The sequence below is a fragment of the Myotis yumanensis genome, unplaced genomic scaffold (genome assembly GCF_028538775.1).
Source record: "Myotis yumanensis isolate MYYU_CA2020_CCGP unplaced genomic scaffold, mMyoYum1.0.hap1 SCAF_14, whole genome shotgun sequence".
NCBI lineage: Eukaryota > Metazoa > Chordata > Mammalia > Chiroptera > Vespertilionidae > Myotis > Myotis yumanensis.
In genome coordinates this window covers 1,014,010-1,041,447 of record NW_027223765.1, presented here as the reverse complement: position 1 = coordinate 1,041,447, position 27,438 = coordinate 1,014,010, and the positions used below count along the sequence as shown (strand labels likewise).

The 27,438-nt window shown below is 64.1% G+C and overlaps 2 protein-coding genes and 1 long non-coding RNA gene across 6 annotated transcripts in view; all 3 read left to right on the top strand.

Moving 5' to 3' along the window:
- The first annotated feature begins 168 nt into the window (after positions 1–168).
- LOC138992429 (uncharacterized) lies at positions 169–2,506 on the top strand. The gene is made up of 2 exons (XR_011468100.1): positions 169–248; positions 1,877–2,506. It is a non-coding gene; the product is annotated as an uncharacterized lncRNA (long non-coding RNA).
- A 2,607-nt stretch (positions 2,507–5,113) lies between these two features.
- Positions 5,114–11,933, top strand: CCDC51 (coiled-coil domain containing 51). 4 transcript variants are annotated; one of them, XM_070391192.1, is made up of 4 exons: positions 5,114–5,156; positions 8,315–8,633; positions 9,969–10,133; positions 10,634–11,933. In XM_070391192.1, exons 2-4 carry the CDS (start codon positions 8,349–8,351, stop codon positions 11,357–11,359), a joined length of 1,176 nt encoding a protein of 391 aa, XP_070247293.1. In that variant the 5' UTR covers positions 5,114–5,156; positions 8,315–8,348; the 3' UTR covers positions 11,360–11,933. The 4 variants fall into 4 exon arrangements, with proteins under 4 accessions (XP_070247293.1, XP_070247294.1, XP_070247295.1 ...); XM_070391193.1 differs by lacking the exon at positions 5,114–5,156 and adding an exon at positions 5,196–5,546; XM_070391194.1 differs by lacking the exon at positions 5,114–5,156 and adding an exon at positions 5,589–5,623.
- Positions 11,934–14,212: 2,279 nt separating this feature from the next.
- The window catches only part of PLXNB1 (plexin B1), a 29,738-nt gene continuing 16,512 nt past the window's right edge, over positions 14,213–27,438 (top strand). The window contains 14 exon segments of the mRNA XM_070391184.1: positions 14,213–14,362; positions 19,653–19,703; positions 20,319–21,431; positions 22,717–22,899; positions 23,228–23,356; positions 23,477–23,577; positions 24,146–24,278; positions 24,535–24,691; positions 24,955–25,063; positions 25,138–25,246; positions 25,555–26,250; positions 26,447–26,569; positions 26,714–26,836; positions 27,267–27,360. Coding sequence (XP_070247285.1) covers positions 20,325–21,431; positions 22,717–22,899; positions 23,228–23,356; positions 23,477–23,577; positions 24,146–24,278; positions 24,535–24,691; positions 24,955–25,063; positions 25,138–25,246; positions 25,555–26,250; positions 26,447–26,569; positions 26,714–26,836; positions 27,267–27,360 — 3,064 coding nt within the window. The 5' untranslated portion in view covers positions 14,213–14,362; positions 19,653–19,703; positions 20,319–20,324.

Genomic DNA, 27,438 nt, shown 5'->3' with positions numbered 1-27,438 from the left:
CTGCGGCGCACGGTCAGGCTCAGGGGCTCGCGGGACGCTCCCGGGCGCACGGGAATCGAGGCCGCCTCCGGCGGGGTTCGTCCCGCCTCCTCGCTTCACCCGCCTGACCCACCGGGACCGCCGGGACCACCGGGACCACCGGGACCACCTCTCGCAGGCCCGGAGGTTCCCTCGGGGTGGGGTCCGGCGCGGATGGAATAGACGGGGCCGTTGTGAGCGGTTATGTTCGAGTCCTGCATGTTTTGCAGGTGCCTGTGTTGGGGGTGGGAGCCAAGTCCTCGGCGGGCACCAGCACCCATTCTGCCCGCGGAGCGCCTGGGTGTCTTCACCCACCGGCCGGCCGTACGGGCGCGAGAGGCTCAGGGAGTCGCGGCGGCCCTGGCCACACAGAGCCCTGGCCACACAGAGCCCTGGCCACACAGAGCCCTGGCCACACAGAGCCCTGGCCACACAGAGCCCTGGCCGGCAGGCTGTCTCGGCAGCAGCAGGTGCAGGGCGGCCAGCAGGAGCTGGGTGTTGGAGAGGAGCGGGCAGTGCTCTCAGCCTTGCACGCTCAGTGCCGGGCGTAGCCTGGGGATGTCGTGAAGGCGGCAAGGGAAACGCCTGGCGGGTCTCGAATACCTGCGTTTGGTTTTTGAGGTCCTTGGTCCTTTCCCTCAGCTGCCCGGACGCCGGAGGCTTAAGTCGTAACTGCTGCCGATGTGCAGAGGCAGGAGCGCACTGGTTCCCCGGGAGGGATTAGGTTCCCCCTGGGACCCTGCGGCGCTGGCTCTGGGGAGGGCTGTTCCCAGCAGCATGGGGCTGGGTGCCAGCTGGCCAGGCCCCACAGGGAGAGCCCAGAGCCCCGAGCAAGACGGTGCGGATGGCCTGCGGCTTCCCAGGCGAGGACCCCAGCAGGCTCTCCCCGTTTCTGTTAGCACCAAGCACTTTAGTCATAAAACAGGGTTCAGTTTTTCAAAACCTTTTCCAGTGTTGCCCTAGCAAAATCTGACCATTTCTAGAGACCTTTTGGGGTTTGTTTTTATCCTCACCTGAGGACATTTCCCCCCATTGATTTTTTTAGAGAGAGTGGAAGGGAGGGAGGGGGAGAAACATCTATGTGAGAGACAACATCGATTGGTGGCCTCCCCCTCCCGTCGGGACCGAGGTGTGTACCCTTGACCAGGAATCAAACCTGAGACCCTCAATCTGCAGGCCGACGCTCTAACCACTGAGTCAAGGACTCGAGAGACCCTGTGGACACATCTGAGAGAGAGCTTAGCATTATTCCCATAGTTGTGTCAGGGGTTCCGGAGGGGAAATTCAGAGACTTGTGCCTCTGAATTGCCTCAGTACATATGCATTTAGCACACATTATGGATGGCCTCTGTCCTCCAGGAACTAACTCCTGGAGTGAAGTTCCCGTCAGGAGAGCAGGAATCAACAAATGTCAGGAGAAAAAAATGAAACGCTGGGCCTCCACTTTAGAGAGGCCAGGAAGAGCGGGTCATCTAAGGGTCGCCAGGATCTAGAAGAGTGACAGGCAGGGAGGAGCCGGTGACCAGGTGAGGCAGGAGCTTGCTTGGAATATAGGCCACTGAGGCTCAGATGGACCAGGGTGAGGAGGAGGAGCTGTCGAGGGCAGGGAGTGGTGTCCGGATCCTTAGGGCTTCACTGTCATTGTGGAGACTCTGGCTTCAGAAGCCGCTGAAGAGTTCGAGCCCAGGAGACAGCAGGTAACAGTTCAGCAAGGTCACTCTGGGTCCTGACGGGAGGGAAACGGGGTCGGGGCAGGAGGACAAGTTTGGAGGGGACTGCAGTAACCCAGGTGAGGGTGTCAGGGTTGGGGATGGCTCTTGGGAGAACTATGAAGGGTCCGATTTAACTTTCCTGACAGGTCGAATGTGGGGTGTTAGACCCTGGAACCCAGGACGGACCTTCCTGAAGCTCAAATGGGAATGCAGACCCGGGGACCCGGTGTAAGCTTGGTTCTTCGACTCCAGAAACCTCCCGGTTTGCTTCCCTCCATGGTGCATATCATGTGCTTGTCCTGCTCCCTCCTGGAGAAGTTCCTTGACAACACAGGCCCAGCCTGCACGTAGCAGTCTGTACACGAACCGTTGAGCAGGCCCGTCAAAAGGCCACGTGGATGTCCTAACACAGAAGGGTGGCTTTTCTTTCCAAAATACAGACTCTCCCACTAATGTCATGTATTCTTTCGTATGTACAACCACACAGAAACAACAGCCATTTCAAGCGAGTTGGTTTAATTCCAGGTGGTACAGAGTATCTTGAACAACACACTTCGACAGGACTGAGCTGGGTTTCCTCTGACCACACAGCTACTGTTGAAATGGCAGAATGAGAAGAACTGAAGAGATGAGCCAATGCATGATTATCATTATTATTAATTTTTTTTTTTTTTTTACAAAAGTTTATTCTTAAATGTACCACAGCCTCCAAGACAACACTTCATTTTAGCTATAGGTAGCAAGAGATGTGATGACAGGGAATCCTGATGTTAAAACAGGAATGGAACTAAGGATCACCATTGCCCCAGGCACAAGGAACAGTTCACTTTTTGCCAGATTTCTTAATTCCACCTGTGGCTGCAAAAGGAAGAAAGTGTCAGTCAGGGGAGAAGACAGCCCTGGTAGGAACCCTAGCAAGGCTCTGCTCTCACACTGGGCGTTCTCTTTGACCCAAGCATGTACGGGGCTTCACCAATGTTACCTATTCCAGGGGGAAGTAGGTCGAGGATGCGGCAGGGGCACAGGAATGGCTGTGGCTGGCCTGGAGCTACACCGTGTCGTGTGCTTCATCGCAGACCGGCTCACTGAGCCTCGTCTCCTACCAACCCACTTTACAGACACTGGAGTCTTAGTGTCAGGTGTTATTCAGCGTTACAAACTGGTATGTGATGAAGCCAGGATTCCAACTGGGTAGTCTGACTTCCAAATCTATATTCTTAACTGTCACAAAATACCACACTACCTTCTACATTATGATCCTGGAGTCTGGTTTACTCAGTATCTTTTTTTTCCCTATTTACAAATGACTATATTTGTGGCAAACAGTACGTAATTTAAGAAATAGTTGTAGAGAACCTGGCTAGAGAACCTGGCTAGGCTGCTGATCAACTGAACAAAAATGAATGAATGAATGAATAAATAAATAAATAAAACCATTAAAAAAAAAAAAAGAAATAGTTGTAGAATTAAGTATGCCCAATATAGGAATGAAGATCCTATTGTGACAAACTAAACTTTTAAAAAGTTACATGATGTGCCCAGCCCCGTGGCTCAGTGGTTGAGCATCGATCTATGAACCGGGAGGTCATGGCTCCATTCCCATTCAGGGCACATGCCCAGGTTGCAGGCTCAATCCCCAGTGTGGGTGTGCAGGAGGCAGCCGATCCATGATTTTCTCTCATTATTGATGTTTCTATCTCTTTCTCCCTCCCTCTTCCTCTCTGAAATCAATAAAAATACGTATTTTTTAAAAATTACATGATGTTGCCCTGACCGGTTTGGCTCAGTGGATAGAGCGTCGGCCTGTGGAGTGAAGGGTCCCAGGTTCAATTCCGGCCAAGGGCATGTGCCTTGGTTGCGGGCACATCCTCAGTGGGGGGTGTGCAGGAGGCAGCTGATTGATGTTTCTCTCTCATCGATGTTTCTGGCTCTCTATCCTTCTCCCTCCTCTCTGTAAAAAAATCAATAAAATATATTTTTAAAAAAATTACATGATGTTGCCTGGCTGGTGTGGCTCAGTGGTTGAGTGTCAACCTATGAACCAGGTCACTGTTCTATTCCCAGTCAGGGCACACGCCCAGGTTGTGGGCTGGATCCCCAGTAGGGGGCGTGCAGGAGGCAGCCAAGCAATGGTTCTCATCACTGATGTTTCTGTCTCTCCTTCTCCCTCCCTCTCTAAAATCAATTTAAGAAATACATATATATTTTAAAGGATACCTCATCACATCATTCAAAAAGGGATCTCAGTGCGATGTGGCTAAACAATGAAACCCACTGGGAGAGAAGCCCTGGATGACACTCCCACCATCCCAGCCTCTACTGCCCCAGGAGGCTCAGTGACCCAACTGGGCACAGACCCCTGCGGGGGAAGCATCCCGAATGCGATGAACGCAGACGGCACTGCAGCAGCACAGAAAACATGGGGCTGCTGGGCCTGAAGCAGCTGTGGTCTGAAAAGAGGCAGGGCGGTGCGGGCCAGGCTGAAAGCACGTGGAGCAACAGCCTGGCGCCAGCCTGTGCTTTACATCTCAGTCCAGGCTCATCCCGACGTCGAGCGCCCGGGACGCCCAGCACTTACTACCGTCAACCATGAGCAGCGAGTCCCGAAGCCGTGAATAGGACTCGGGGCAAGAAGCTGCGGGCTATTCGGAAACCCAACTGCGTGCACTTCGTGTGCGACCCGCACGGCACCTCTGCGTTTCGTTAGGGAAGGCCGGGCGGCCTGCTGCGGCCACGCCACGCCTGGCCCGGCGGGCACCGGGACCCGCGACCTCGCCACTCACCGAGGGGGCAGCACGGGGCCTGCTCGGCCGCCCTCAGGCCGGTGCCCGGACAGGCGTCCGGCTCCGGCTCCGGCTCTGCCGGGCCCGCACTTACCCAGGGGGCCCTTCCCCGCCGCCTTCGCTTTCAGCTCCTCGAGCTTCTTCTGCTCCTCCTTCTGCCTCTGCTTGAACGCCTTGTCCTCCTGGGGGAGCGAGCGGGTTCCGTCCAGGCGGGTTCCGCCCCGGCGGGTTCCCTCCCGGCGGGCTCCCACCCCGGGGCTCCCACCCCTCCGCGCCCGCCCACGCCCCGCGCTCACCTCGTCCATCTCCTTGGCCTGCTTCTTGGGCTGCTTCAGGGGCTTCTTCTTGCCACCTGCGGGCGACACGCGCACGCTCACCCGGGCCCCGCGTCGCCGGGTCCCGTCCCGCCCCGCCCCGTCCCGCCAAACCCGCACACTCACCTTCGCGGCCGGACATGGTGCCTGCCGCCCCGGCCCCAGACCCTGCCACCGGAAGCGGAGCCCCCGGCCCCGCCCCTGCGCCTCCACCGGGCCCGCTGATTGGCTCCCAAACAGGAAGTCGTGTGCCCGCTGCCGGAAGCGGCCCGCTGAAGGCGGGCGCAGGCGCTCCGCTGGGTTTGCGGCTCCGGCACTAGGCGTGCCAGGTACGCGGGGTGGGACTGGGGGTCCCGCCGGCCGGGGCGGTCCGGCGCCGGGAGAGGTGCTTCCCCGGAAGGCGCCAGCCCCGGGCCGTGCGCGGGAAGGGAAGCCCTGCAGGTCGAGGGAAGGGCTTGTGCGAAGACCTCGGAGCTCGGCGCGTTTGTGGCCCGAGGAAGGCGCCGCGAGGCTTGGGGAGGCGGCGGAGGGGGTAGACCACCCGGTCCCGGAGCCTGGAGGCCCCCCGAAGGAATTGGGGTTTATCATGTAGCCCGGGTGGCGGCTTTTTGCAAATCGTGTTTGTGCTGAGTGTGTGCTACGTGCAGAGAGTGCTCTAGGCACCGAGGACGCAGCCGTGGACGGAACAGCGCCTGCCCTGGCAGAGCCGACGTCCTGGGGTGAGACAGACGGACTGGAAGCCCAGCAAATACGGGACATACCTGTCGCAGGTCATGTGACACGTCCCTGGAGAAGAGTAAGGCAGAGGCAGTGGGTAGGAATGCTGGGGGGCGGGGAGGGGGGTGGCAGTGACGTTGAGCAGGTCTTGGGAAGGGCAGGGAGCTCGCAGCACGGACACCGGGAGCTGGTGCGGAGGCCCTGCAGCGGGAGAGGCCGGTGTGCTCCAGCCGCACCAAGAGGGCCACGCATCGCAGTGGTGTGCGTTGAAGGAGGCGTTAGCGAACCTTATTGTGGCAGACGTTTAGCAGTTGGTGGGTGCATCACATGATCGCATCGTACACCTGCCACTTACACAGCGGTCCGTGGCAATGAAATCTCAACAAAGCTGTGGGGGGCGGTCCTTGTGATTGCAGCAGAGTGAGGAGAGACTAGAGGGAGATGAGGCCAGGAGGAGCGAGAGCAGGAGGTGTGCCCTGCAGGCCATGGGGAGGGTTGGCTTCTGGCCCGAGAGAAATGGGAGCCGTTGCAGGGTTTGAGCAGAAGAGACATGTTCTGAAAGGACCACAGCTCTGTCGGTAGGGGCCAGAGCAGAAGCAGGGAGCCCTGTCCAGAGGCCCCCGGGATGGCCCGGGCCATTGGGACCAGTGGGGGCAGGACAGGGGCAAGAGGAAGAGGGGTGCTGGATTTGGGAAGGAAGCAGCGTGGGCTGATGGGTTGGACGGAAGGTGGGAGAGGAAGCTGAGTCCGGAGGATGAGAGATTGTTGGCCTAGTTTGGACGTAGGGGTTTCCATCGATGGAGACGGAGAAGGCTGTGGGAAAGGCAAGCCTGAGGGGAAGAGCAACTTGGAAGCCATCGGTGCGTCCCCTCACGATGGGCAGTCCGATGTCACCGAGCTCCTGTCGAGGGAGGGCTTAGGTAGCACATAAAAGGCCACGTGTGTCCGACGGAGAGAAATGAGCGGGCAAGGTGGGCAGCGAGGGAGGTTCCAGGAAGGCCTTGCCAACAGGTGATACTTGAGCAAAGAATGGAAGTCAGGGTGGAGGCATGGCAGGGCACAGGCGGGCCGTGCTTAGCCGGTGGACTGGCTGAGTGGAGGGCAGGGGCGGAGAGAAGGAAGAGGACGAGGGCTTGCTGGCCGCCGCAGGACTGGGGCTGATGCCGGGTGAGTCGGGAACTGAGGGACGGGACCTGGCGTAGGAGTCGGCCTCTGGCTGCCCTGTGAAGAACAGTGTGCGGGCAGGGCAGGAAGCCCAGGCTTCGGAGGAGGCCGTAGCTGCCATCTCTGCCAGGGATGGGTGTCGTCCTGGGGCCCAGGGCGGGGCTGCTTCCTGCTGGTGGAGGAAGAGCCCGGAGAGAAGGCGAAGGTTGGAGGGAGCGGAGACGGGGGCGTGATTTCAGGAAGAGGGTGTTGGGAGCTGCAGACGTGGGGGCAGAAGTCGGAGGCGCTCCGGCTGGACCTGGCCTCCGGGAGAGCAACATGGAGGAGTGGGCCCAGGAGAGAAGGGGGTGAGGAGGGAGCGACAGCCCGGGACGCCGTCTGCTGAGCTCCGCTTTGGAGGAGAGCTTGCCGCGCTGGGCTGGGCGGGCTGCAGGCTGCTCTGCGGAGGGGCTGGCCCGCAGGGTGGTTGCGGGGTCACAGCTGGTGTGTGGTGGGCACAGTGTGAGGCCTGGGTGGCCAGCCAGACCCCTGGGGCGTGGATGGCATGTGCTCCGTGGGCCTGAGGGCTGGGACTCGGGTTCAGGGGCAGCACCAGCTCGGAACCACTGCTCCGGGGAGGCCCCTTCTGCGGCTCCGGCTCGGGCCACACTGTCCAGGGGCTGAGTCCCCCCCGGCCTGCAGCGTGGCTGGGGGCTCGAGCTTCTCCAGGCTGGGCGTGCGGAGGGGGCTGCGGCCCTGAGCCCCTCTGCTCCAGGTCACCCGCACCAGGAAGCCCCTTTCCTCCGACCTCCAGCGCCTCCAGCGTGTCTCCCTGTCCCAGCGTCCTCTGCCGTGTGGCCACCAGGTGTCGCTCTGAGTCCGGACTTGGGGGTAGAAGAGGGGTTGGGCCAGAGGAGGGTGCTGCCGGCCCAGGGCTGCCCTCTCTTGGGAAGGGGGGTTCCTCTGTCACAGCTGCTCTGGGGCTCGGCCAGGCCTGACTGGATAGTGGAGCTTCAGGTGGAAGAAGTAGGTTGGGCCCCACACATCAGAGTGAGGCTGGAAAGGGAGGGGCCCCAGGAGCTGTGACCATGGCTGCGGCTGGAGAGGAGGGAGCAGCTCATGGGACGAGGGAAAGGGAGCCTGCGCCCTGGAGCGTGTGGGCGTGGAGGGCGGCGGACAGGCTGCTGGGAACCTCGAACCCGTCCTCTGCTGGGACAGGCCGGGGTCCTCGCTGTGAGCACCTCCAGGGAGTCTGGGAGGTTGATGGTCGCTTACGGGAATCTGCCCCGAAGCCCCCTCAGGTCCTCGGTTTCTTAGGGCGTTTGTGGGGCTTTGTTAGCGTGGACACAACTCAGATTGGACCATTTTCTTCAACGTCAGAAACCTGGGCCCAGAATTCTAATCTGAGTAGTAGCAGAGCCCTGGGCTGTGGGTGTGGCGGGGGCGGGGGTCGGGGGGGCTGGTGTGGAGGGAGGTGGGAGGCCTGGTTCCCTACGTGTGTGCTTCCCTGGCAGCCGCTGTCCTGGCGCAGCCGCCGCCTCCAGGCCCCGCAGAGTGGCGCTCGGTTTGGACCCTTGAGTGGCCAGCCTTTCTCAGCGGGAGCTGACCCGTCTGTGTCCCCCCGCAGATCTCCCGATGACGGGTGCAGCACCGTGCCTGCCATGCAGTACGCCGTGGGCGTGCCCCCCGCGCTGGTGCGGAGAGGCCTCCTGGGAAGGGACTTCCTGGTGACCAGGACGCTGTGCAGCCCGGGCGCCCGGCAGCCCCGAGAGGACAGACCGGAGGAGGAGGCCCCGCGGCTGCCCCAGCGCCTCGTGGTGCAGGGCCGGGCCCTGGGGCACCGCCTTCAGCAGCACGCCGCCGCCAAGGCCACCGCCTGGTGGGAGAGATATGAGGAATTTGTGGGGCTCAACGAGGTCCGAGAGGCCCAGGGGAACGTGGCGGAGGTGAGGAGGGGCCGGGGGAGGGCGTCCTCTGACCCGGGAAATGGGGCCGGTGGCTCCTGCCAGACAGGTCGTCAGCCACATCCAGACTGGCCTTTTCCTGAACGAACTCCACTCGCAGGGGGTGGGGGTGGGGGCTTGGAGCGCCCTCCCGGGCGGCCCAGCTGTGCTGCTCCTGGAGACAAGCTGCTGACCAGTGGCCTGGCCACGAGGTCCGTCGGGCGGGCAGTGGAACTTCCTTCCTGGGCTGCGTGGGGTGATGCGAGTTGCCTGCAGTGACTGCGCCCCGTCCCCGCTCTCACGGCCCCGCGTGGAATAGAACCTCCCTGTGGAGGTGGAGGCCGTGGGGAACTTCGTATCGTGAGGGGGGAAGCGCTGCCCGTGATTGTCAAGTCCTTTGTGGCGGCGGAAGCGCATTCTGCCCCTGCCTCGTGAGACCAGCGCTGCGAGGCGGGTTACGTGGGCTTCCGCTGGAGGGCTTATTTAATCCTCACCCGAGGATATTTTCCATCGATTCTTAGGGAGAGTGGAAGAGAGAGGGAAAGACAGAAACATCCATGTGAGAGACACATATCGACTGGTTGCCTCCTGCATGAGCCTCGACCAGGGCCCAGGTCGGGGAGAAGCCTGCAACGAGGTACGTGCCCTTGACTGGAATCGAACCCAGGACCCTTTGGTCCGCAGGCAGACGCTCTATCCACTGAGCAACACCGGCCTGGGCCCCCTGGAGGTTCTGAGGCCCAGTGCTGTCCCTCCCCTTGGAGGTCATGACCCTGGCTGAGCAGTGCCTCTCCTGCCCTGTTGTGAGGTATCAATACGGTGACGCACAGAACATCTTAACATTGCGGACCAGTAGTTTCATTGCTAGCGTTACCCAGTGGCCAGGAAACTTTCTATTGAACGAGTACCTAAAGTTAAATACTCGTTGCATTTTGAAGTCATTTATTACATGTTCTCACAAGCTAATACCTTTTGAAAGTGCGATACTTTGTAAAACACTGTGATACGAAGTGAGAATTCTATCGCCACAAGGTGCTCAGAACAGGTTTCTTTCTGGGGTTTGTCCGACCTCAGTCGCTGGCTTGGCACCGCAGGTTGTGCGCGTTCTCGGCTGTTTCCCAGGTCCTCGGGCGCGTGTTCCCACGTGAGTGGGTAAACCCGCTGGTTCTGACGGGGGCACAGGGCTGCCCTTTGGGGGTGCCTGGCTGAGCCAGGATTCTGTTTCTGAGGCTCAGTCTTCCCGCCCTTCTTACTACCCCCCCAGCCCATATGGTTGGGAATGAGCCGGGCCCTGTGGGTGAGGAGAGAAGGGGCACCGGCTTCCTGTTCTCCCCGCAGGCCGAGAAGGTGTTCATGGTGGCTCGAGGGCTTGTCCGAGAGGCTCAGGAGCAGTTGGAAGTGCAGCAGGCCAAGCTGAAGGAGGTGAGGGACCGCCTGGACCGCATCTCCAAGGAGGACAGCCAGTACCTGGAGCTGGCTACCCTGGAGCACCGCATGCTGCAGGTAGGCCCCCGGGGAGCCCTTCCTCACCTGGGTAGGGCCCAGCGGGCAGGCCAGGGAGGGGCCAGGTGGGAGTCCCGGCTGGTCTGATGGCCAGGCCTGGGCAGGAGTAAACCAGAAGCTCCTTGGAGGGGCAGGGCCCCAGGCTTGCTCAGCCCATCGCCCACGTCCTCCCAGAGCACTGGGTGGATGTGCCAGGCACGTGCTCTGGCCCCAGGTTGCCAAGGAGGGGGCACCGGAGGGTGCCAGACACTCCCCTCTGGTAGGCGCATTCCTTGTCTGGCAAACGCCAAGACGGCTCGGGTCGGAGGCTAGTGCGGCAGCTCCGGCCACCCCGACTCCTTTGCTCCCCCCACACCAGGCTCACGCTGCCTGCCTTCGTTGGCACGTCATCTGTGCCAGGCATAGGCTGAGCCTCGGGGTGACTGTGGGAGCCTGCTGGCAGCTGTGGTGGTGGGGCCAGGTTGCACGTCGCCGCTGTGTAACCAGCTTCGCTTCCGCAGGAGGAGAAGAGGCTGCGCACAGCCTACCTGCGGGCCGAAGACTCCGAGCGAGAAAAGTTCTCCCTCTTCTCGGCGGCCGTGCGGGAAAGCCACGAGAAAGAGCGCACGCGGGCCGAGAGGACCAAGAACTGGTCCCTCATCGGGTCGGTCCTGGGGGCCCTGATCGGCGTGGCCGGCTCCACCTACGTGAACCGCGTGCGGCTGCAGGAGCTGAAGGCCTTGCTGCTGGAGGCCCAGAAGGGGCCCGTGAGCCTCCAGGAGGCCATTCGGGAACAGGCGTCCAGCTACTCCCTCCAGCACCGGGACCTGCACGACCTCATAGCGGACCTGAGGGGCCTGGTCCAGGCTGAGCCGGGGCCGAGCTCTGGGGCCCAGGCAGGGACCCCCGCCCGGGCCAGTGACGCAGACGTCCTCTCAGCCGCCCTGAGAGAGCAGCTCAGCCACTCCCGGCAGGTCCGTTCCTGTCTGGAGGGTTTGCGAGAGCAGCTCGACCGCCTGGAGAAGACTTTCGGCCAAGTGGCCGGGGTGGTGCAGCTTGCGAAGGCCGCCGACCCGGCTCCGCCTGGCTCTGCGCTGGAGCCGGGGGGCCTGGTCTTGGTGCTGCCGGACATGGAGCAGCGGCTGGAAGCCCAGGTCAACAGGAACACCATCTACAGCACGCTGGTCACCTGCCTGACGATCATGGCCACCATGCCAATGCTCTACGTGCTGTTCAGGGCCAGCTAGCCCGGCCCGGCTCCGAGGGCCTCGCTGGCTGTGTGGATGCAGTAGAGGGTCCTGGTGGGGACGTGAATCTCGGGGGACACACGCCACCGCAGCCTGAGCCGGGTACCGCCTGTGTGGTGCGTGGCAGACGGACACGTTTCCTTCTTGGCCAGTGCTCATCTACATTAATTATGAAAACTTTGTGTTAACATCTCATTAACATATCTTTGCATTTATATTATTTAAATTAATTTATATCAACTGAGTTTTACTTGTTGAAAATTGAGATTCAAGACTCGAGGGTTTGCAAAGAACTTATATACTTACTAGAGGCCTGGTGCACAACATTTGTGCACTGTAGTGGGGGCGGTCCCTCAGCCCGGCCTGTGCCCTCTCGCAGCGCTCCCCCTGTGGGAGTGCACTGACCACCAGGGGAAGCTCCTGCATTGAGCGTCTGCCCCCTGGTGGTCAGTGCACATCATAGCGACCGGTCGTTCCATCATTGGATCGATTTGCATATTATCCTTTTATTATATAGGATGTGCATAGCCCACGGACACAGGCAATAGGGTAGTGAAGACCTGGGGGGGTGAGGATGGGGGTTAAAGGGGGGGATGGGAGATATCTGTAATATCAACAATTTAAAAAACATTTTAAAAAATTAAAACTATTTAAAAAATAAAACAACAAAAGACTCGAGGGCTGGTCTGGAATTACTCTCCCCCTTCGGCTCCTCTCGTCTCACGGTCTCCTTGGTTCGGGACGTTCTGATGCGTTCACCCTTGAGGTCTGGACCTTCATTTTGGGTTTCCTGGCCTGCACTCTGCCTGCCCAGCCGTCCAGTGTCAGGTAGCCTGGGCGTTCAGTGAGTGGAGCCTCACCTGCTGCCCGCCGTTGGTAACCATGGTTACTGCCCCTCTCGGGATCACTTTCTCTGCCACCGTGGGGGGAACCCCCTGGTTCTAATGCTGGACAGATACTCAGAGGAGAGCTGGGGGAGGGTGATAAATACTCTGGAGACATAATGACGGGACTGGTGGCCAGTCTGGGTCCCTGGGGCAGTGCTTTAGGTAGCACTGGGGTGCCACTGGGCTGAGTGTCCCCCTACACAGCCCAGGGGTGGCCCTTACAGGCCTGAGCAGAGGTCAGCCTGCCGGCAGCGGCAGCGGGAAAGGGAGGCAGTGGTGGGAGGGCCTCCCAGAGGTGGGCGTTGCCTGGGAGGCGTGCAGGCTGACTACCCTGAGGGCCTCTGACCTGCTTTTTCCAGGGGAAAGGGCAACCTTTGACCTCCCGGGCTAAGTGGCGTGGGTGGCCTTGTGTGTCCTGAGTAAGCAAGGGCAGTGGGGAGGCGCTCGCACTCCCGCTGGGCATCAGAGCACTCCTTTCAGAGCACCCCGAGGTGGTGCCCGGGCCTGTGGGCAGGTGCCCCTGGGGGCGTGCTGAGCAGAGGCCCCTGGAGCCAGTTTCCCAGGAGGTGCCCTCCCTCTTTCAGGCTGTGCTCAGTCCAAGTGACACACACACACACACACGCACACACACACGCATGCACACGCACGCACACGCACACCCTGACCCGGTGCTATGAACCGCTGAGCAACTGGTCCCTTGGTCATTTGGTCGCTTCATCCCTGGCAAGGTTTTCTTTGTTTTTGTTGTTTTTATTTTTACTGATTTCAGAAGAGAGAGAGAGATAGGTACAATGATGAGAGAGAACCATTGATCAGCTGTCTCCTGCACACCCCTCCCCCCCACCGGGGATCAAGCCCACAACCGGGGCATGTGCCTTTGACCGGAATCGAACCCGGGACCCTTCAGTCCGCAGGCCAACGCTCAATCCACTGAGCCGCACTGGCTGGGCAGCAGGGTTTCCCCTGTAATGGTCCCCAGGATGGGATGGGATGAGATGACCTCTGCACGTGGGCTGTTCAAACTCCTATGGGGCAGGAGGGGCCGTATCTGTGGACAGATGAGGCCCCTGTGGGGTTTGCAAGTCCCAGGTCCCCCAGTGGGTGAGGTAGGTCCTGAAGGGTGTGCACTTGACAAATGGGTTTGTGTGGAGCTCAAGGTGAGAGAATGAGGGGGCGGAGCTGGGGTGCCGGATGGGCAGGCACCTGGGGTCCTGATGTCCGGGCGGGGGTGAGGGAACTGGGGAGGGGGTCGGGGAGAGGGGGCAACCTGAGACGTTGGGAGGGGATCTGGGAGGCAGAGTTGGGCAGATCGGAGTGAAGGCAGGCTCCTTTGTCCTCACCCGAGGATATTTTTCGTTGATTTTAGAGAGGAGGAGAGGGAAAGCCAGAGAGAAACATGGATGTGAGAGAAACACATCGATGGGTTGCCGCCTGCAGGAGCCCCGACCAGGGCCCGGGCCAGGGAGGAGCCTGCAACTGAGGGACCTGCCCTTGATGGGAATCGAACCCGGGACCCTTTGGTCCGCAGGATGACGCTCTCTCCACTGAGCGGAGCTGGCAGGGCATGAAGGCAGACTTGCTGGAGGCTGGCAGGGGGAAGAGGGTGCTGCTGGTGGTAGCGCTTTGGATGGTAGCCAGTGTGGGTGACCCGAGCCTCTGGTTCTCTCTCTCTATCTCTCTCTCTCTCTCTCTCTCCCTCACACGCACACGCACACACATGCACACACACACATGCACACACGCACACACTTGCGGAGCCCCTGGGGCTTCCAGGGTGATGTGCGCGACAAATGCTGCCTCCCGGGGTCTGGAGCCACCTTCCCCAAGGCCTGGCGGGGTCCCGGCTGGTGCGCCGCAGGCGGCGGGTGAGAAGGGCCGGCAGGGGGCACGCATGGGCCTGGGAGAGGAGAGCCCGCGCCGGCCCGCCCCCTCGGGAAGCCCAGGTATTCGCCGCCGGGGAGTTGAGACTTGCCCAGGGCTTCTCGGCAGGCGAGGTCCGCGGGCCGGGAGGAGGGGGAAGCGCCGTCGCTCGCGCACTCCCGCAGCCGCTCGGCCTCCGCCAGCGGCGGGCCGGGGGCCGCATCACCTCCGCGGGCGGGAGCGCACGGGCGTGCACGTGAGTGAGAGTGAGTGTGAGAGTGTGAGTGTGAGGTGGGGTGGGTGCGGGGTGGGGGTGGCGGGTCAGGTTACTCGGCTTAGCGATGGCGCAAACCCTGCCCCTGCCCCGATGCCCGCGCTCGGCCCGCGCGGCCGCAGGTGGGGGCCGGAAGCGGGTGCCCGTCCGGGCGTCCTGGGCGCCGGGCTGTGCGGGCGGGCGGGCGGGCGAGGTGGGGCCCCGGGAGTCCAGGTAAACAAACTTGGGGCGGCCGACCCGGAGCACAAGACCGGAGGGGACGGGCGCTGGGCACCGCGGGCGGAGGTGGCCGCGAGCAGTTGAGGGCGCGGGTCCCCGGCCCCTCCATCCCGGGGTCCCCAACTCCGTCCCTCGCGGCGCGCAGGTGAGGCCGGCGGGGCGGGGCGGGGCCGCCCGCGGGGGGACCCACCGCCCGCGCCGCCGCGATCCGGTGGCCGTGGCTGCCTCCGGGGCGCAGGCTGCCCCCGCCAAGGGGGTCCCGGCCCTCAGCAGGTCGGAGCCTGCGGGGCTAGAACGCGGGGTCCCGGGCAGCTCGGGGCGCGCGGCTCCGGCGGCTTCCGGCCTGGCGGGCGCGGGGGGAGGGCGGCCGGCGGGCGCGGGGGACGGAGCGGCCGGGCGAGCGCGCGGCTTTGTCTCTTTTGTTCCCGCGGTGGCAGCGCCGCGCGGGCGGGGCGGGCGGGCGGCGGGCGCAGCTTTCCGCCCCGCGGTCTCCGGGTAACCGTGCGGCGCCGCCAGGCCCACCCCCGGGGCGCGGGGGGGCGCGGGCGGCGAGGTGCGCGCAGATCCCGAGCCCGGAGCCGCCTCGCGCGCTGGCCCCGCGGCGGTGAGTGCGGGCCGGGGCCGGGGCCGGGGCCGGGGCCGGCGGGAAGGGCTGGGGCTCGGTCCCGGGGGCCGGGCCGGGGCGGCCGGGGCGTGGCGGGCGGCTTCCGTCCTGGAAGTTGGGACGCGCTTCCCCGCGCGAAGGGAAACTCCGGCGGCTCCGCCCGGAACGCGATTGGGAGACGGAGGAGGTGGAGCTGCGCCTCCGGCCCCCTCCTCGCGCCCCGCGGAGCCCGCGCCCCCTCCCCGCCCTCGGGACCGCGGTGGAGTCCTGCCCGCCGCCCGGGAGGAGGGGGGGGTCGGGGAGGAGCCGCTGGGGGCCAGGCTCCCCCCTGCAGGCTGCTCGGTGCCGCCGGCCGCGCCGCACGGGGACCCTCTGGGCGCCCAGGCGGCGCTTCAGCCCCGCAGGTGCAGTCCGTGCAGGGTCCGCGCACCCCCGGCCACACGGACCGCCGGGGGCGGTGTGCACGCCGCTCGGCCAATGAGTAACTCCCGGCGGACGTGGGACCCGCGGGCCGGAGGGGAGGGGATCCCAGGGGTCCGAGCGAGGGCGGGTGACCGTCCAGGTGCGGAGGGGCAGTCTGTGCGCCCCCCGAGTTGTGAGGGGGCGCCCGGGGGCCCCAGGGGGTGAGGGGGCGGGAGAGACCTGGGCCGCGGGAGCTGGGAGGGGCCAGCGCTCTGGGGAGGGGACAGGAGGCCCTGGCGGTGCAGGTTGGGGGCCTGAGTCTGGCTCCGAGCCCTCCTGCCCCCTCGGCGCTGGCCTGCTCCTTTAGAAAAGTGGGGCTGCCCTGGCCGGTGTGGTTCACTGGACAGAGCGACGGCCTGCGAATGGAAAGGTCCCCTGGTTCCTTTCCGGTCAAGGGCATGCACCTCTGTTGCAGGCTCCTCCCCCGCCCAAGGCCCTGCAGGCGGCAACCAATCCATGTTTCTCTCTGTCTTTCCCTTTCTCTTCCACTCTCCCTAAAAATCAATGGAAAAATATCCTGGGGTGAGGATTAAAACACAACAGGGTGGCTCACACCTTTCCGTCTGAGGCACGGAGCTTAGAGAGCCCGTCTCTCCCCGCGGGCTTCCTGGGCTGTGAATGGCCCTCCTGCTCCGTCCCAGGTGCCAGCCTCTGAGTCAGAAGCCGGCCTCCCTGCTGTCTGGGAGCTTCAGTCCAGAGAGGGAGGGCCGACAGGGAGACAAGGCCTTGGCTGGTGCCACACTACCAGGCATACGCCACGTCCTGTGTCATGGTCAGAGCAGAGCTGCACAGCCACCCAGGGAGTGGGCGCAGCAGCCCCGGGACAGGGGAGCTCCCCGGGAATGCGGGCTGGGGGTTGGGTTCATGGGATGGAGGGGGAGTGGGCATTCCAGGCGGTGGATCAGCCTGTGGGATGGCAGGGAGGAGGGAAGCCGCCTGCAGGTCAGGCCACGGCGCGAGGAGAATGCGTGGGAGAGCCCGGGCATGTGATGGAGAGGCTGGCCTTATCACAGGCCCTAGGGTGCCCCAACGACTCCGGGGGGAGGGGAGGGATGGGGTGCGATTCTGCTCGAAGACCCTGTGAGTAGGATTGACTTGGGGCTGCTCTGTGGCCGAGGTGAGGTGCCCGACGAGGAGGAGAAAAGCGCCAGGATCTTTTCCTGCTCCCCCACCCGCGGTCACCGGGGGGAGCCGATGGGTCCAGGCCTGGGTCAGTGATGGCGAAGCCGCCTTTCCCAGAGGGTCAGCCTCAGCCTGCTCTTCCGGCCGCGGCCTGGGCTGTGCTGGTCCCGCCCCTCCTCCTCCGGGCCACCCCACTGCGGCGCTTGTACATTTGGGGAGTGTCTTGGTGGCTGCTCCCCGAGGCCCGGAGACCCTGGTACACAGACCGCGCTGAGCAAATGTTTGTGAGCGAATAAGGGGGGAGCGGGTCTCACTGTGGACCCTCTGCCCCAGGCGCCCCTGAGCAGGAGGGGCGGGCGGGACGGAGCAACCCCCATCGGGCACACCCTGTCTTCCTGCGGGGGGCACGCTCCCTCATCCCCTGGAAACAAGGTGGGGGCTCCTGGGAAGCCGCTCTCGGCCTCAGTCCGGGGCTCTTGGCTGGGTTCACGGCTCTCCCCGCCCCCTCGGGCGGCTAACAGAGGCAGCCTTGTTCCTGCTCCCATAGAGCGGCCCTGTTCTCCGCACACTAAAAATGGAAACCCCCAGGCTATTTCGGGAGCAGTGCCCAGCCAGGCTGTGGCCTCGGCTCCCACTGGGCTGCTGGACCCTCCTTCGAGCCTCTGGCCCAGCCCGGCTCACTCAGGCCGCCGCGGGGACACCCGGGGGCCTTGCTGGGAGGAGCTGACCTGGGCCGAGGGAGCTCTCCCGGGCAGACTGGCAGCTGGGTGGCAGGAGGGGTTGGGCAGCGTGGCCTGGGCGCAGGGGTCGGGGAGCGTCTCAGGGCCTGTGGTGCACAGCCTGTCCCAGCGCTTCACCCGCCTCCGCGCTCCTGGCTGGGGACCACCGGGCCTGGGGAGGATGGTGTTGCCATGGTTTCCTGGTCCTCACAGGCCAGAGCTGGGGCCTCTGAGGAGGGGTCTGTGCGGAGAACAGACACCCAAGGTTTGGGGAGCTCCCGGGGCTGGGGGCACAGCCGGGCATGGTGTCTGATTCTAGGACAGTAATGGCGAACCTATGACACGCGTGTCAGAGGTGACACACGAACTCATTTTTTTGGTTGATTTTTCTTTGCTAAATGGCATTTAAATATGTAAAATAAATATCAAAAATATAAATCTTTTACTATGGTTGCAAAGATCAAAAAATGTCTATATGTGACACGGCACCAGAGTGAAGTTAGGGTTTTTCAAAATGCTGACACGCCGAGCTCAGAAGGTTCGCCGTCACTGGCCTAGGACATCCATCCCCCACCCCCACCGTCTCCGCACCAGGCCCCAGCCCTGGCCCTGCTTTGACCTGCTGGAGAGGAAATAGCAGGAGGTGGCCTGGCCCCCCCGCCCTGGGCCAGGGACGTGTGCGTGCGTCTGTGGGGTGTCTGGATGTGAGCATGCCTTCGGTATGTGGGTGTGACATGTGCCTGTGTGAGGTGCGACGTGTGTGTTTCTGTGTGTCAGGAGGTTGTCTCCGTGTGGATGTGTCTTTATGCAGGTGGCTGAGTGGTGGTGGTGTGTGCGCCTGTGTTTCTGGGTGCACAGATGGTATCTGCACGCATCTGTGTGTGTGAGCATCTGTGTGTGTGTGAGCATCTGTGTGTGTGTGTGAACATCTGGGTGTGTGAGCATCTGTGTGTGTGAGTATCTGTGTGTGTGAGCATCTGTGTGTGTGAGCATCTGTGTGTGTGTGAGCATCTGTGTGTGTGTGTGTGAGCATCTGTGTGTGTGAGCATCTGTGTGTGTGTGTGAACATCTGTGTGTGTGAGTATCTGTGTGTGTGAGCATCTGTGTGTGTGAATATCTGTGTGTGTGTGAACATCTGTGTGTGTGAACATCTGTGTGTGTGAGCATCTGTGTGTGTGTGTGAACATCTGTGTGTGTGAACATCTGTGTGTGTGAGTATCTGTGTGTGTGTGAGCATCTGTGTGTGTGTGAGCATCTGTGTGTGTGTGAGCATCTGTGTGTGTGAGCATCTGTGTGTGTGTGAACATCTGTGTGTGTGAGTATCTGTGTGTGTGAGCATCTGTGTGTGTGTGAACATCTGTGTGTGTGAGCATCTGTGTGTGTGAGCATCTGTGTGTGTGTGTGAACATCTGTGTTTGTGAACATCTGTGTGTGTGAGTATCTGTGTGTGTGAACATCTGTGTGTGTGAGCATCTGTGTGTGTGTGTGAACATCTGTGTGTGTGAACATCTGTGTGTGTGAGCATCTGTGTGTGTGTGAGCATCTGTGTGTGTGAGCATCTGTGTGTGTGAGCATCTGTGTGTGTGAACATCTGTGTGTGTGAGCATCTGTGTGTGTGTGAACATCTGTGTGTGTGTGTGAACATCTGTGTGTGTGAGCATCTGGGTGTGTGTGAGCATCTGTGTGTGTGTGAACATCTGTGTGTGTGTGTGAGCATCTGGGTGGCACGCGTGCTTCTGGGTGTGTGTGAGCGTGTGTCTGCCTGGGAGCTGTGGGGTGTGGGCCCGGACGGCCCGGCGCGTGGAGGTGGGTGCCTGGTGCCTGGATGGGTGGCGTTTGCACGGAGGGCGAGGGCGAGGACGGAGGGTGCCAAGAAGGGAGCAGGGGCTGCGGGCGGCCGGGGCCGTGCTGGGTCCCACGGGGCCTGCCAGCCGCGGGGCTCCTTCCTCTCGCCCTTTCCCAGGCCCCGAGGGCTCTGGTTCCGCCCGCCCCCCCCTCCGTGTGGCTCTAAGGAGGCGGCCCCTGTGGAATGTGTTTGGTGGCCGAGGGCCAGGCCGGGCCCAGCTCCACCAGCAGGCTGGGCAGGGGAAGGGGTACCTTGTGCCGCCTCCACATGCTGGCTCACGCTCTGCCTTCCCCCGGCTAGGTGACTCCCGCAGGTCATGCTGTTGTCTGCTGACCCAGCCGGCCCTGCCAGGTGAGCCTGACCTCCCCCAGGCTCTGCTCGGAGTGCTCCAGGGGGACGGGCCCAGCCTTTCCGTTCCAGGCCTCCTCCCCGCGTTCCTCACCCCGCTCTCCTCTCCAGCCTGTGGTTCTGTGCTCATGGCCTCCTGGATTCCTGCCTGAACAGCCCTGCCCCCCACCCTCGCCCTGCCCCAACATGCAGTGGCCCGTGGGCGGCACCCGCCCTCCTGCTGCCCAGGAACTGCTGGCTGTGAAGGGGGGCCTGCCCCTCCTCTGGGCTCCGGGCCCCCCCTTCCCATCCCCTGCGCTCTCCTGCCCCTTCCGGGCTCTGTCCCTGGGGATGGGAGGTTTCCCAGGCCTGTGGTGGTGACCCAGGCGTGAGGGGGGCGGGGCGGGGTCTCCTGAGAGGGCAGTGCTGGCAGGGACCGGGCAGTTTGGAGCTTCCAGGAGAGACCTGCTCGTGCTGGTCTGTTAGTATGTGGTCTGGGCTCCGCCTGGACCACGGTGCCTCTGCTCACCGCCAAGGTTGGGAGGGGCATCTTGGCATCCGCCTAGCCCTGCCCCTCACCGGTGGCCGCACGGTGCTCAGGTGGCCGCGTGAGCCCTGCTCCCCCTCTCCCCCCGCCAGGTGACCATGCCTGCCCTCGGCCCGGCTCTCCTCCAGGCGCTCTGGGCCGGGTGGGCCCTCGCCCTCCAGCCCCTCCCCCCGGCGGCCTTCGCTCCCAACGGCACACATCTGCAGCACCTGGCCCGGGACCCCGCCTCCGGCACCATCTACCTGGGGGCCACCAACTTCCTGTTCCAGCTGAGCCCGGGGCTGCAGCTGGAGGCCACCGTGCCCACCGGCCCCGTGCTGGACAGCAGGGACTGCCTGCCGCCCGTGGTGCCCGAGGAGTGCCCGCAGGCCCAGCCCACCGACAACCTGAACCAGCTGCTGCTGGTGGGCCCCGGGGCCCTGGTGGTGTGCGGGAGCGTGCACCAGGGCGTCTGCGAGCAGCGGGGCCTGGGGCAGCTTGCGCGGCTGCTGCTGCGGCCAGAGCGGCCTGGGGACACGCAGTATGTGGCCGCCAACGACCCGGAGGTCAGCACGGTGGGCCTGGTGGCCCAGGGCTCGGCCGGGGAGCCCCTGCTGTTCGTGGGGCGAGGCTACACCAGCCGGGGCGTGGGGGGCGGCATCCCTCCCATCACCACCCGGGCCCTGCGGCCCCCGGACCCCCAGGCCGCCTTCTCCTACGAGGAGACGGCCAAGCTGGCCGTGGGCCGCCTGTCCGAGTACAGCCACCACTTCGTGAGCGCCTTCGAGCGCGGGGCCAGCGCCTACTTCCTGTTCGTGCGGCGGGACCTGCAGGCGCAGTCCCGCGCCTTCCGAGCCTACGTGTCCCGCGTGTGCCTGCGGGACCAGCACTACTACTCCTACGTGGAGCTGCCCCTGGCCTGCGGGGCCGGCCGCTACGGGCTGGTGCAGGCCTCGGCCGTGGCCGCGTCCAGGGAGGAGGCCCGGGGGCCGGTGCTCTTCGTGGCCTTCTCCTCGGCCGCGCCCCCCGCCGTGGGCCGGCCCCCGATGGCCGCTGCCGGGGCGTTGGGGGGCTCTGCCCTCTGCGCCTTCGCCCTGGACGAGGTGGACCGGCTCGCTAACCTCACGCGCGACGCCTGCTACACCCGGGACGGCCGCGCGGAGGACGGGGCCCAGGTGGCCTACATTGAGTACGATGTCAACTCGGACTGTGCACAGCTGCCCGTGGTGAGTCCCGCTCTTCCGCCCGAGGCCCCGGCCAGGCGTCCCCTGAGCAGCTGCCGGGGGAGGGAAGCTGGCGGTGGGGTGGGGGCCGATCGGGCCCGCGGTGGTTGCTTCCTTTGTATCTGGGTGGTGGAGGGGAACCTCCGTGGCATTCGGGGGGGACACGCTGCGGGGGTAGGGGGGGGACTCGGGCTGGGCCGGAAGGGACTGCCTTCGTGCAGTGATGGAGAGGGTGTTTGGGGTTCTGGGGGATGTGGGACAGCCGCCCAGAATGGGGTGGGGCTGGGACCTGTTGTGTTAGGTCTTTGAGCAAGAGGGCAGGTGAGGGTGAGGCTTCTTCGGCTCTAGCCTCAGGATGGATTCAAAAAGGGAAGAAGTGCCCGGCCTGTGTGGCTCAGTGGTTGAGCGTCGGCCTATGAACCAGGGGGTCATGGTTCCATTCCTGGTCAGGCACAGGCCCGGGTTGCAGGCTCCATCCCCAGGAGAGGGCGTGCAGGAGGCAGCCAATCAATGATTCTCTCTCATCATTGATGTTTCTATCTCTCTCCCCCTCCCTTCCCCTCTGAAATCAATTTTTTAAAATATATTTTTTAATTGATTTTTTACAGAGAGGAAGGGAGAGGGATAGAGAGTCAGAAACATCGATGAGAGAGAAACATCGACCAGCTGCCTCCTGCACATCTCCCACTGGGGATGTGCCCGCAACCCAGGCACATGCCCTTGCCGGAATCGAACCCGGGACCCTTCAGTCCGCAGGCCGACGCTCCATCCACTGAGCCAAACCGGTTTTGGCTGAAATCAATTTTTAAAATATATTTTTTAAAAAGGATGGGGGGAGCTGCACGAGGGGGACTGAGTCAGTGGGAGGCGGCAGGGCCCAGTGAGTGGACTGGAGATGGCGCCGGCTGCGTGAGGCTTTGGAGAAGTGGTCCAGGAAGAGGCTGAGCTCACACACACCTGGGAGCAGCAGGTCCCAGGCCAGGGATGGGCAAAGTGGGGCCCGGACAGGTGGGAATCCACAGAGGAGGAAGGCGCTGCTGGAGACCAGCCAAGGCAGCTGGAGAGACGCCTGGGAGACAGGCTAAGTACCAGCATGTGGCTGTGGGCGATGTTGTCAGGGAGGCTGGCGGAGAGCCTGGGCAGGGACCAGGGTGTCCCAGAGGCCCAGGCGAGAGGACAGAATTGTTCCCGGAGAACTGGCCGGGAGCCCAGCAGGCAATGGGCTTGGCCCGGAGGGCAGGGCGGGAGGTCATCCAGGGAGGCTCACTGGGCTCCCCGCTGCCTGCAGGACACGCTGGATGCCTATCCATGTGGCTCAGACCACACGCCCAGCCCCATGGCCAGTCGTGTCCCCCTGGAAGCCACGCCCGTCCTGGAGTGGCCAGGGGTTCAGCTAACAGCTGTGGCAGTGACCATGGAGGATGGACACACTATTGCTTTCCTGGGTGACAGTCAAGGGCAGCTGCACAGGGTGAGTCCACAGGAAGTACTGGGCCCCGCCCCGAGGTCTGGAGGGGACAGGCTGGTGGGGACCCAGCCTGGATAGAGTGACCCCGGGACCCCCGAGGCTGAGCTAGGGGATCGTGACATGTCCCCAGCCCAGGCTCCTCTTCCTAGGGCTGGGCGGTGTCTAACCGTGACCCCCAGCCCTTCTGATCCCCCTCCTGCCCCCAGCCGGGGTGGTGAGACCTGCCCTGCCCACAGGAAATCTCCCTGTAAATTGCTTCATGTGGGGAGAGGGATACCGCGGGCCGGTGGCCATGGACGTGGGTCCCAGGCCTTGCGGTTTCTGATCTCAGGTGTACCTGGGCCCAGGGAGTGATGGGCACCCGTACTCCACACAGAGCATCCAGCCGGGGTCTGCGGTGAGCAGAGACCTCACCTTCGATGGGGCCTTCGAGCACCTGTATGTCATGACCCAGAGCACCGTGAGTGGCAGGCGGGAGCTGGCTGCCGGGAGGGGCCTGGGCCTCGGGCTGGGCCAGGGGCCCGTGTGTGGCTGAGCCACCGGTGTTTGCATCCGGCCTCAATCCTCTTTGCCGTCCCAGCTTCTCAGGGTTCCCGTGGCCGCCTGTGCTCAGCACCTGGACTGTGCCTCTTGTCTGGCTCACAGGGACCCGTACTGTGGGTGGTGTGTGCTCCTGGGCAGGTGGGTGCTGCACGGACGCCTAACCTGGCCCCAGCCCAGCCCCAGCCCCAGCCCCAGCCTGCTGCCCTCAATGCTCCTGCAGTTATAATTGCCCTGTCCAGGCCCTGGCTGGTTTGGTTCAGTGGATAGAGCGTTGGCCTATGGACTGAAGGGTCCCGGGTTCAATTCCGGTCAAGGGCACCTGCCGGGGTAGCAGGCTCCATCCCCAGGAGGGGGCGTGCAGGAGGCAGCCAATCAATGATTCTCTCTCATCATTGATGTTTCTCTCTCTCCCTCTCCCTTCCCTTCTGAAACCAATAAAAATATATTTAAAATGATAATAATAATAACTGCCCTCTCTAGGATTCCTGGTCCTTGGCTCTTGCCTCTCAACCCCTGACCCCGCATGCCCCAATCCCCCACTCCGTCCTCCGCCCCAGGGATCAGGGCCTGGCCAGGGCACACCCAGCCCAGCGTCCTGGCCCAGCTGAGGAGACTGCCCAGGTGTCCCCAGGGCTGAAGGTGTCCCTGCCTGTGAACTTCCCGCGGCCCTGGCGGTCCCGGGTGGACGCTGGTCACTCTCGCCCAGGTGCAGCCGCCGTTCCGAGTGCTCGCGGGGCCAGGGCCCAGCGCGATGGCTGTGGAGCTTCGGGCCGGAGCCGGGCTGTCTGCAGGTGGCAGCCATGCGTCCCGCCAACATCAGCCGAGAGGAGAGGAGGGAGGTGAGTGGCCAGAGCAGGTGGGCCCGGGGGGAGGGCTCTGGTGATGGGTCCACACCTCAGGTTTGTGTCAGACGCGCTGAATGCCACACGGCCTGCACTGGTCACTTCCCGGGGCCTTGCTCCCGCTGGCTGTTACTGGCCAGGCCCGGGGTGCCCGTGAGAGCCGGGCTGGTGCCACAGGCGTCTGCCTCTGCCGGTGCCAGCCCTGACCTGCTGCCCACTGGCTCCGACCGCGTGTCCTGGCCTCTCTCGGCAGGTTTTCCTGACGGTGCCTGACCTGCCACCCCTGTGGCCGGGGGAGTCATATTCCTGCCACTTCGGGGAGTACCAGAGCCCTGCCCTGCCAACCGCGTCTGGTGTGAGGTGCCTCTCCCCAGACCCGAGCGGGGCCCCCGTGCTGCCGAGAGGAGCCGGTGGGTGAGAGAAGGGGCCAGCTCCCCAAAGCCCCCTACCCCGCGGCCTGGAAGCCCTGCCTGCCTCCTGCCTGGCTCCAGGGGGTGTGGGTGGGGCCCTGAGTCCCCCACGAGTCCCAGACCCCTGAAGTCCCCATTTATTCCCCGTGGACTCTGTCCCCCGACCCTGGGTGCCTTCCCCACGCTATGTGGTCTTGGGACGTTGGCCGGGGGTCTGGAAACCCTGCCCACTCCTCAGCGCCGGCCCGCCCTCCCCCCTGCAGACCACGTGTCCGTGAGTGTGGAGCTCCGGCTGGGCGCGGTCGTGGTCGCCAAGGCCCCCCTCTCCTTCTATGACTGCGTGGCCATCACTGACATCCACCCGTCTGCACCGTGAGTCCCTCCCCTGACCCCCGGCCCGGCCGCCCCGTGCCCCACACCCCGTGCCCACGGCTGTGTCTGTGCAGGTGCCAGGCCTGCGTGCGCAGCCGCTGGGGGTGTAACTGGTGCGTCTGGCAGCACCTGTGTACGCACAGGGCGTCGTGTGACTCCGGGCCCGTGGTGGCCAGCCAGCAGGTGAGCGTGACTCCGGCTGGGCCACGCGGGGGTTGGGTGCCCGGGTAAGCGTGGCTCGGACGGCCCGGGGTCTGTGTCTGTGAGGCTGAGCGGCCCACCGCCCGGGAGGGCATTTGCGGCTGAGAGGCAGCGAGGGCTGGGCTGCGCCCCCTCGGCACAGACCCCGGAGCCTGCCCCCCTGTCCCCCCTCTGGAGAGTTAATGGGCTGTTTTTGTTTCTCTTTCCCTCCGTCTCCTCTCCTCCTAACACATCCTTTCCTGCCTGCTGCCTGCTGAGGGGCCCTCCTGCCTTCCTCTGCCTCCCCCCAGAGCCCGCTGCTCTCCCCGGCCCCTCCCGCAAAGGATGCCCCCAGCCCCTCCCCATCCGCAGCCCCCAGGACCACGGTCACCCCTGCCCCTGACACCCTTCCCGCGGAGCCCGGGGCGCCCTCCTCAGCCGCAGCCTCCGAGACCCCACCTGGGACCCGGCCCTCCCCGCTCAGCACCGGGCGGCCGTGGGCAGGCCCCAGTCCCACCCCTGCCTCAGCCTCAGCCTCCACAGGGTCCCCTCTGCACGAGGGTCCCCTCCCTCCCAGCCCCCTGGACGGACCTGGAACCACTGTCCCTGCTCTCACTGACGTGGGCCCCACGGCCACCCCCACGGACCTGGTGGCCTCCCACCCATCACCCTCAGACGCGGCAGCCCCGCCCGCTGCCCCCGCCGACACTGGCCCCGGGGCCTTCCCCTCCTCGGTGCCCCTGGACCAGCCCCCCAGCTCTGCTCCCGCCACCACTTTCCCAGGGGCCGCCGGCGCCACGGAGCCCGCCCTGGACTGGCTCACGAGAGACGGCGGCGGCGCACGGCCCGAGGCAGACGAGTGGACGGGGGGTGACACGCCCGCCTTCTCCACTTCCACCCTCCTCTCAGGTGATGGAGACTCAGCCGAGCACGAGGGCCCTCCAGCCCCCCTCCTCCTCCTGTCCAGCCTCGACTACCAGTTCGACAGCCCCGGGCTCTGGGAGCTGGTGAGGCCCAGCCCGGGAAGGAGGCCTGGGGACTGGGGCAGGTGCTGCCCTGGCTCGCTCAGCGGTCCCGCATTGAGGGGCAGGTGGGGGATCGAGGGGCAGGTGGGGGCTGCAGCCGGCCGGCCGGCCCTGGGCTCCGTGCGGGAAAGGACCGGCGGTGGGTGGGCTCCATGCCTGCCTTGCTCGGTTCCTACAGGAAGAGGGGAGCTGGGGGGCCAGCGCCTGCCCCTGCGTGGAGAGCGTCCAGGGCTCCACGCTGTTGCCGGTCCACGTGGAGCGAAAAGTTCGGCTGCTGGGCAGGAACCTGCGCCTCCTCCAGGTGAGCGGGTCCTGCTGGCAGGTGGCGCGGAGGCCTCCTGCTGTTGGCAAACTCGATGCCAGCCGCGGTCTCAGGCCCGGCCCAGGGCTGTGCGGGCCCCTGGGGCTCTCAGGCCCTGCTCCTGACGCTGCCCCACGCCCTCAGGACGGCCCCGGAGACACTGAGTGTGTGATGGAGCTGGAGGGCCGAGAGGTGGCCGTGGCGGCCGAGGTGGAGTGCGAGCTGCCTCCGGATACGCGGTGCCATGTCACGTGCCAGCAGCACCAGGTGCAGACCTCAGTGCCTGGGTGGGCAGAGGTGCCCTGGCTGCCAGCCTCAGCTGGCGCACACACCAGCCCAGCCCCCGCTCTGCCCTGGAACCCCAGGGAGTCTTGGGACCCCCTCTCTGACCTCTGACCCTGTGTCTCAGGGGCCCCTGGACCCCAGCTCTGTCTCTGGCCCTGTGTCCCCGAGGGGTCTTGGTAGCTCTGACCTCTGACTCTGTGGCCCCATGGGGTCCCCTGCACCCCAACCCTGACCTCTGGCTTTGTGTTCCCACAAGGGGGATTTTGGTCCTTTCTCTGACGTGGAACCCACGGCCACCCCTGTGGACCTGGGGGCCCCCACCCATCGCCCTCCGCAGCAGAGGCAATGCCCCTCCCCCCCACCCCCCACCTGCTGCCTCCCAGCCCCCGCCCTGACCCTCCCCTTCCTGCAGCTCAGCTACGAGGCTCTGCAGCCAGAGCTCCGGGTGGGGCTGTTTCTGCGCCGAGCCGGCCACCTGCGCGTGGACAGCGCCGACGGGCTGCACCGTGAGCGCGGGGCTGCGGGCTGCGGGCTGCGGGTGGCCACGGGCGCCACGCCCGCCTCTCACCCCGCCTCTGCCTCCC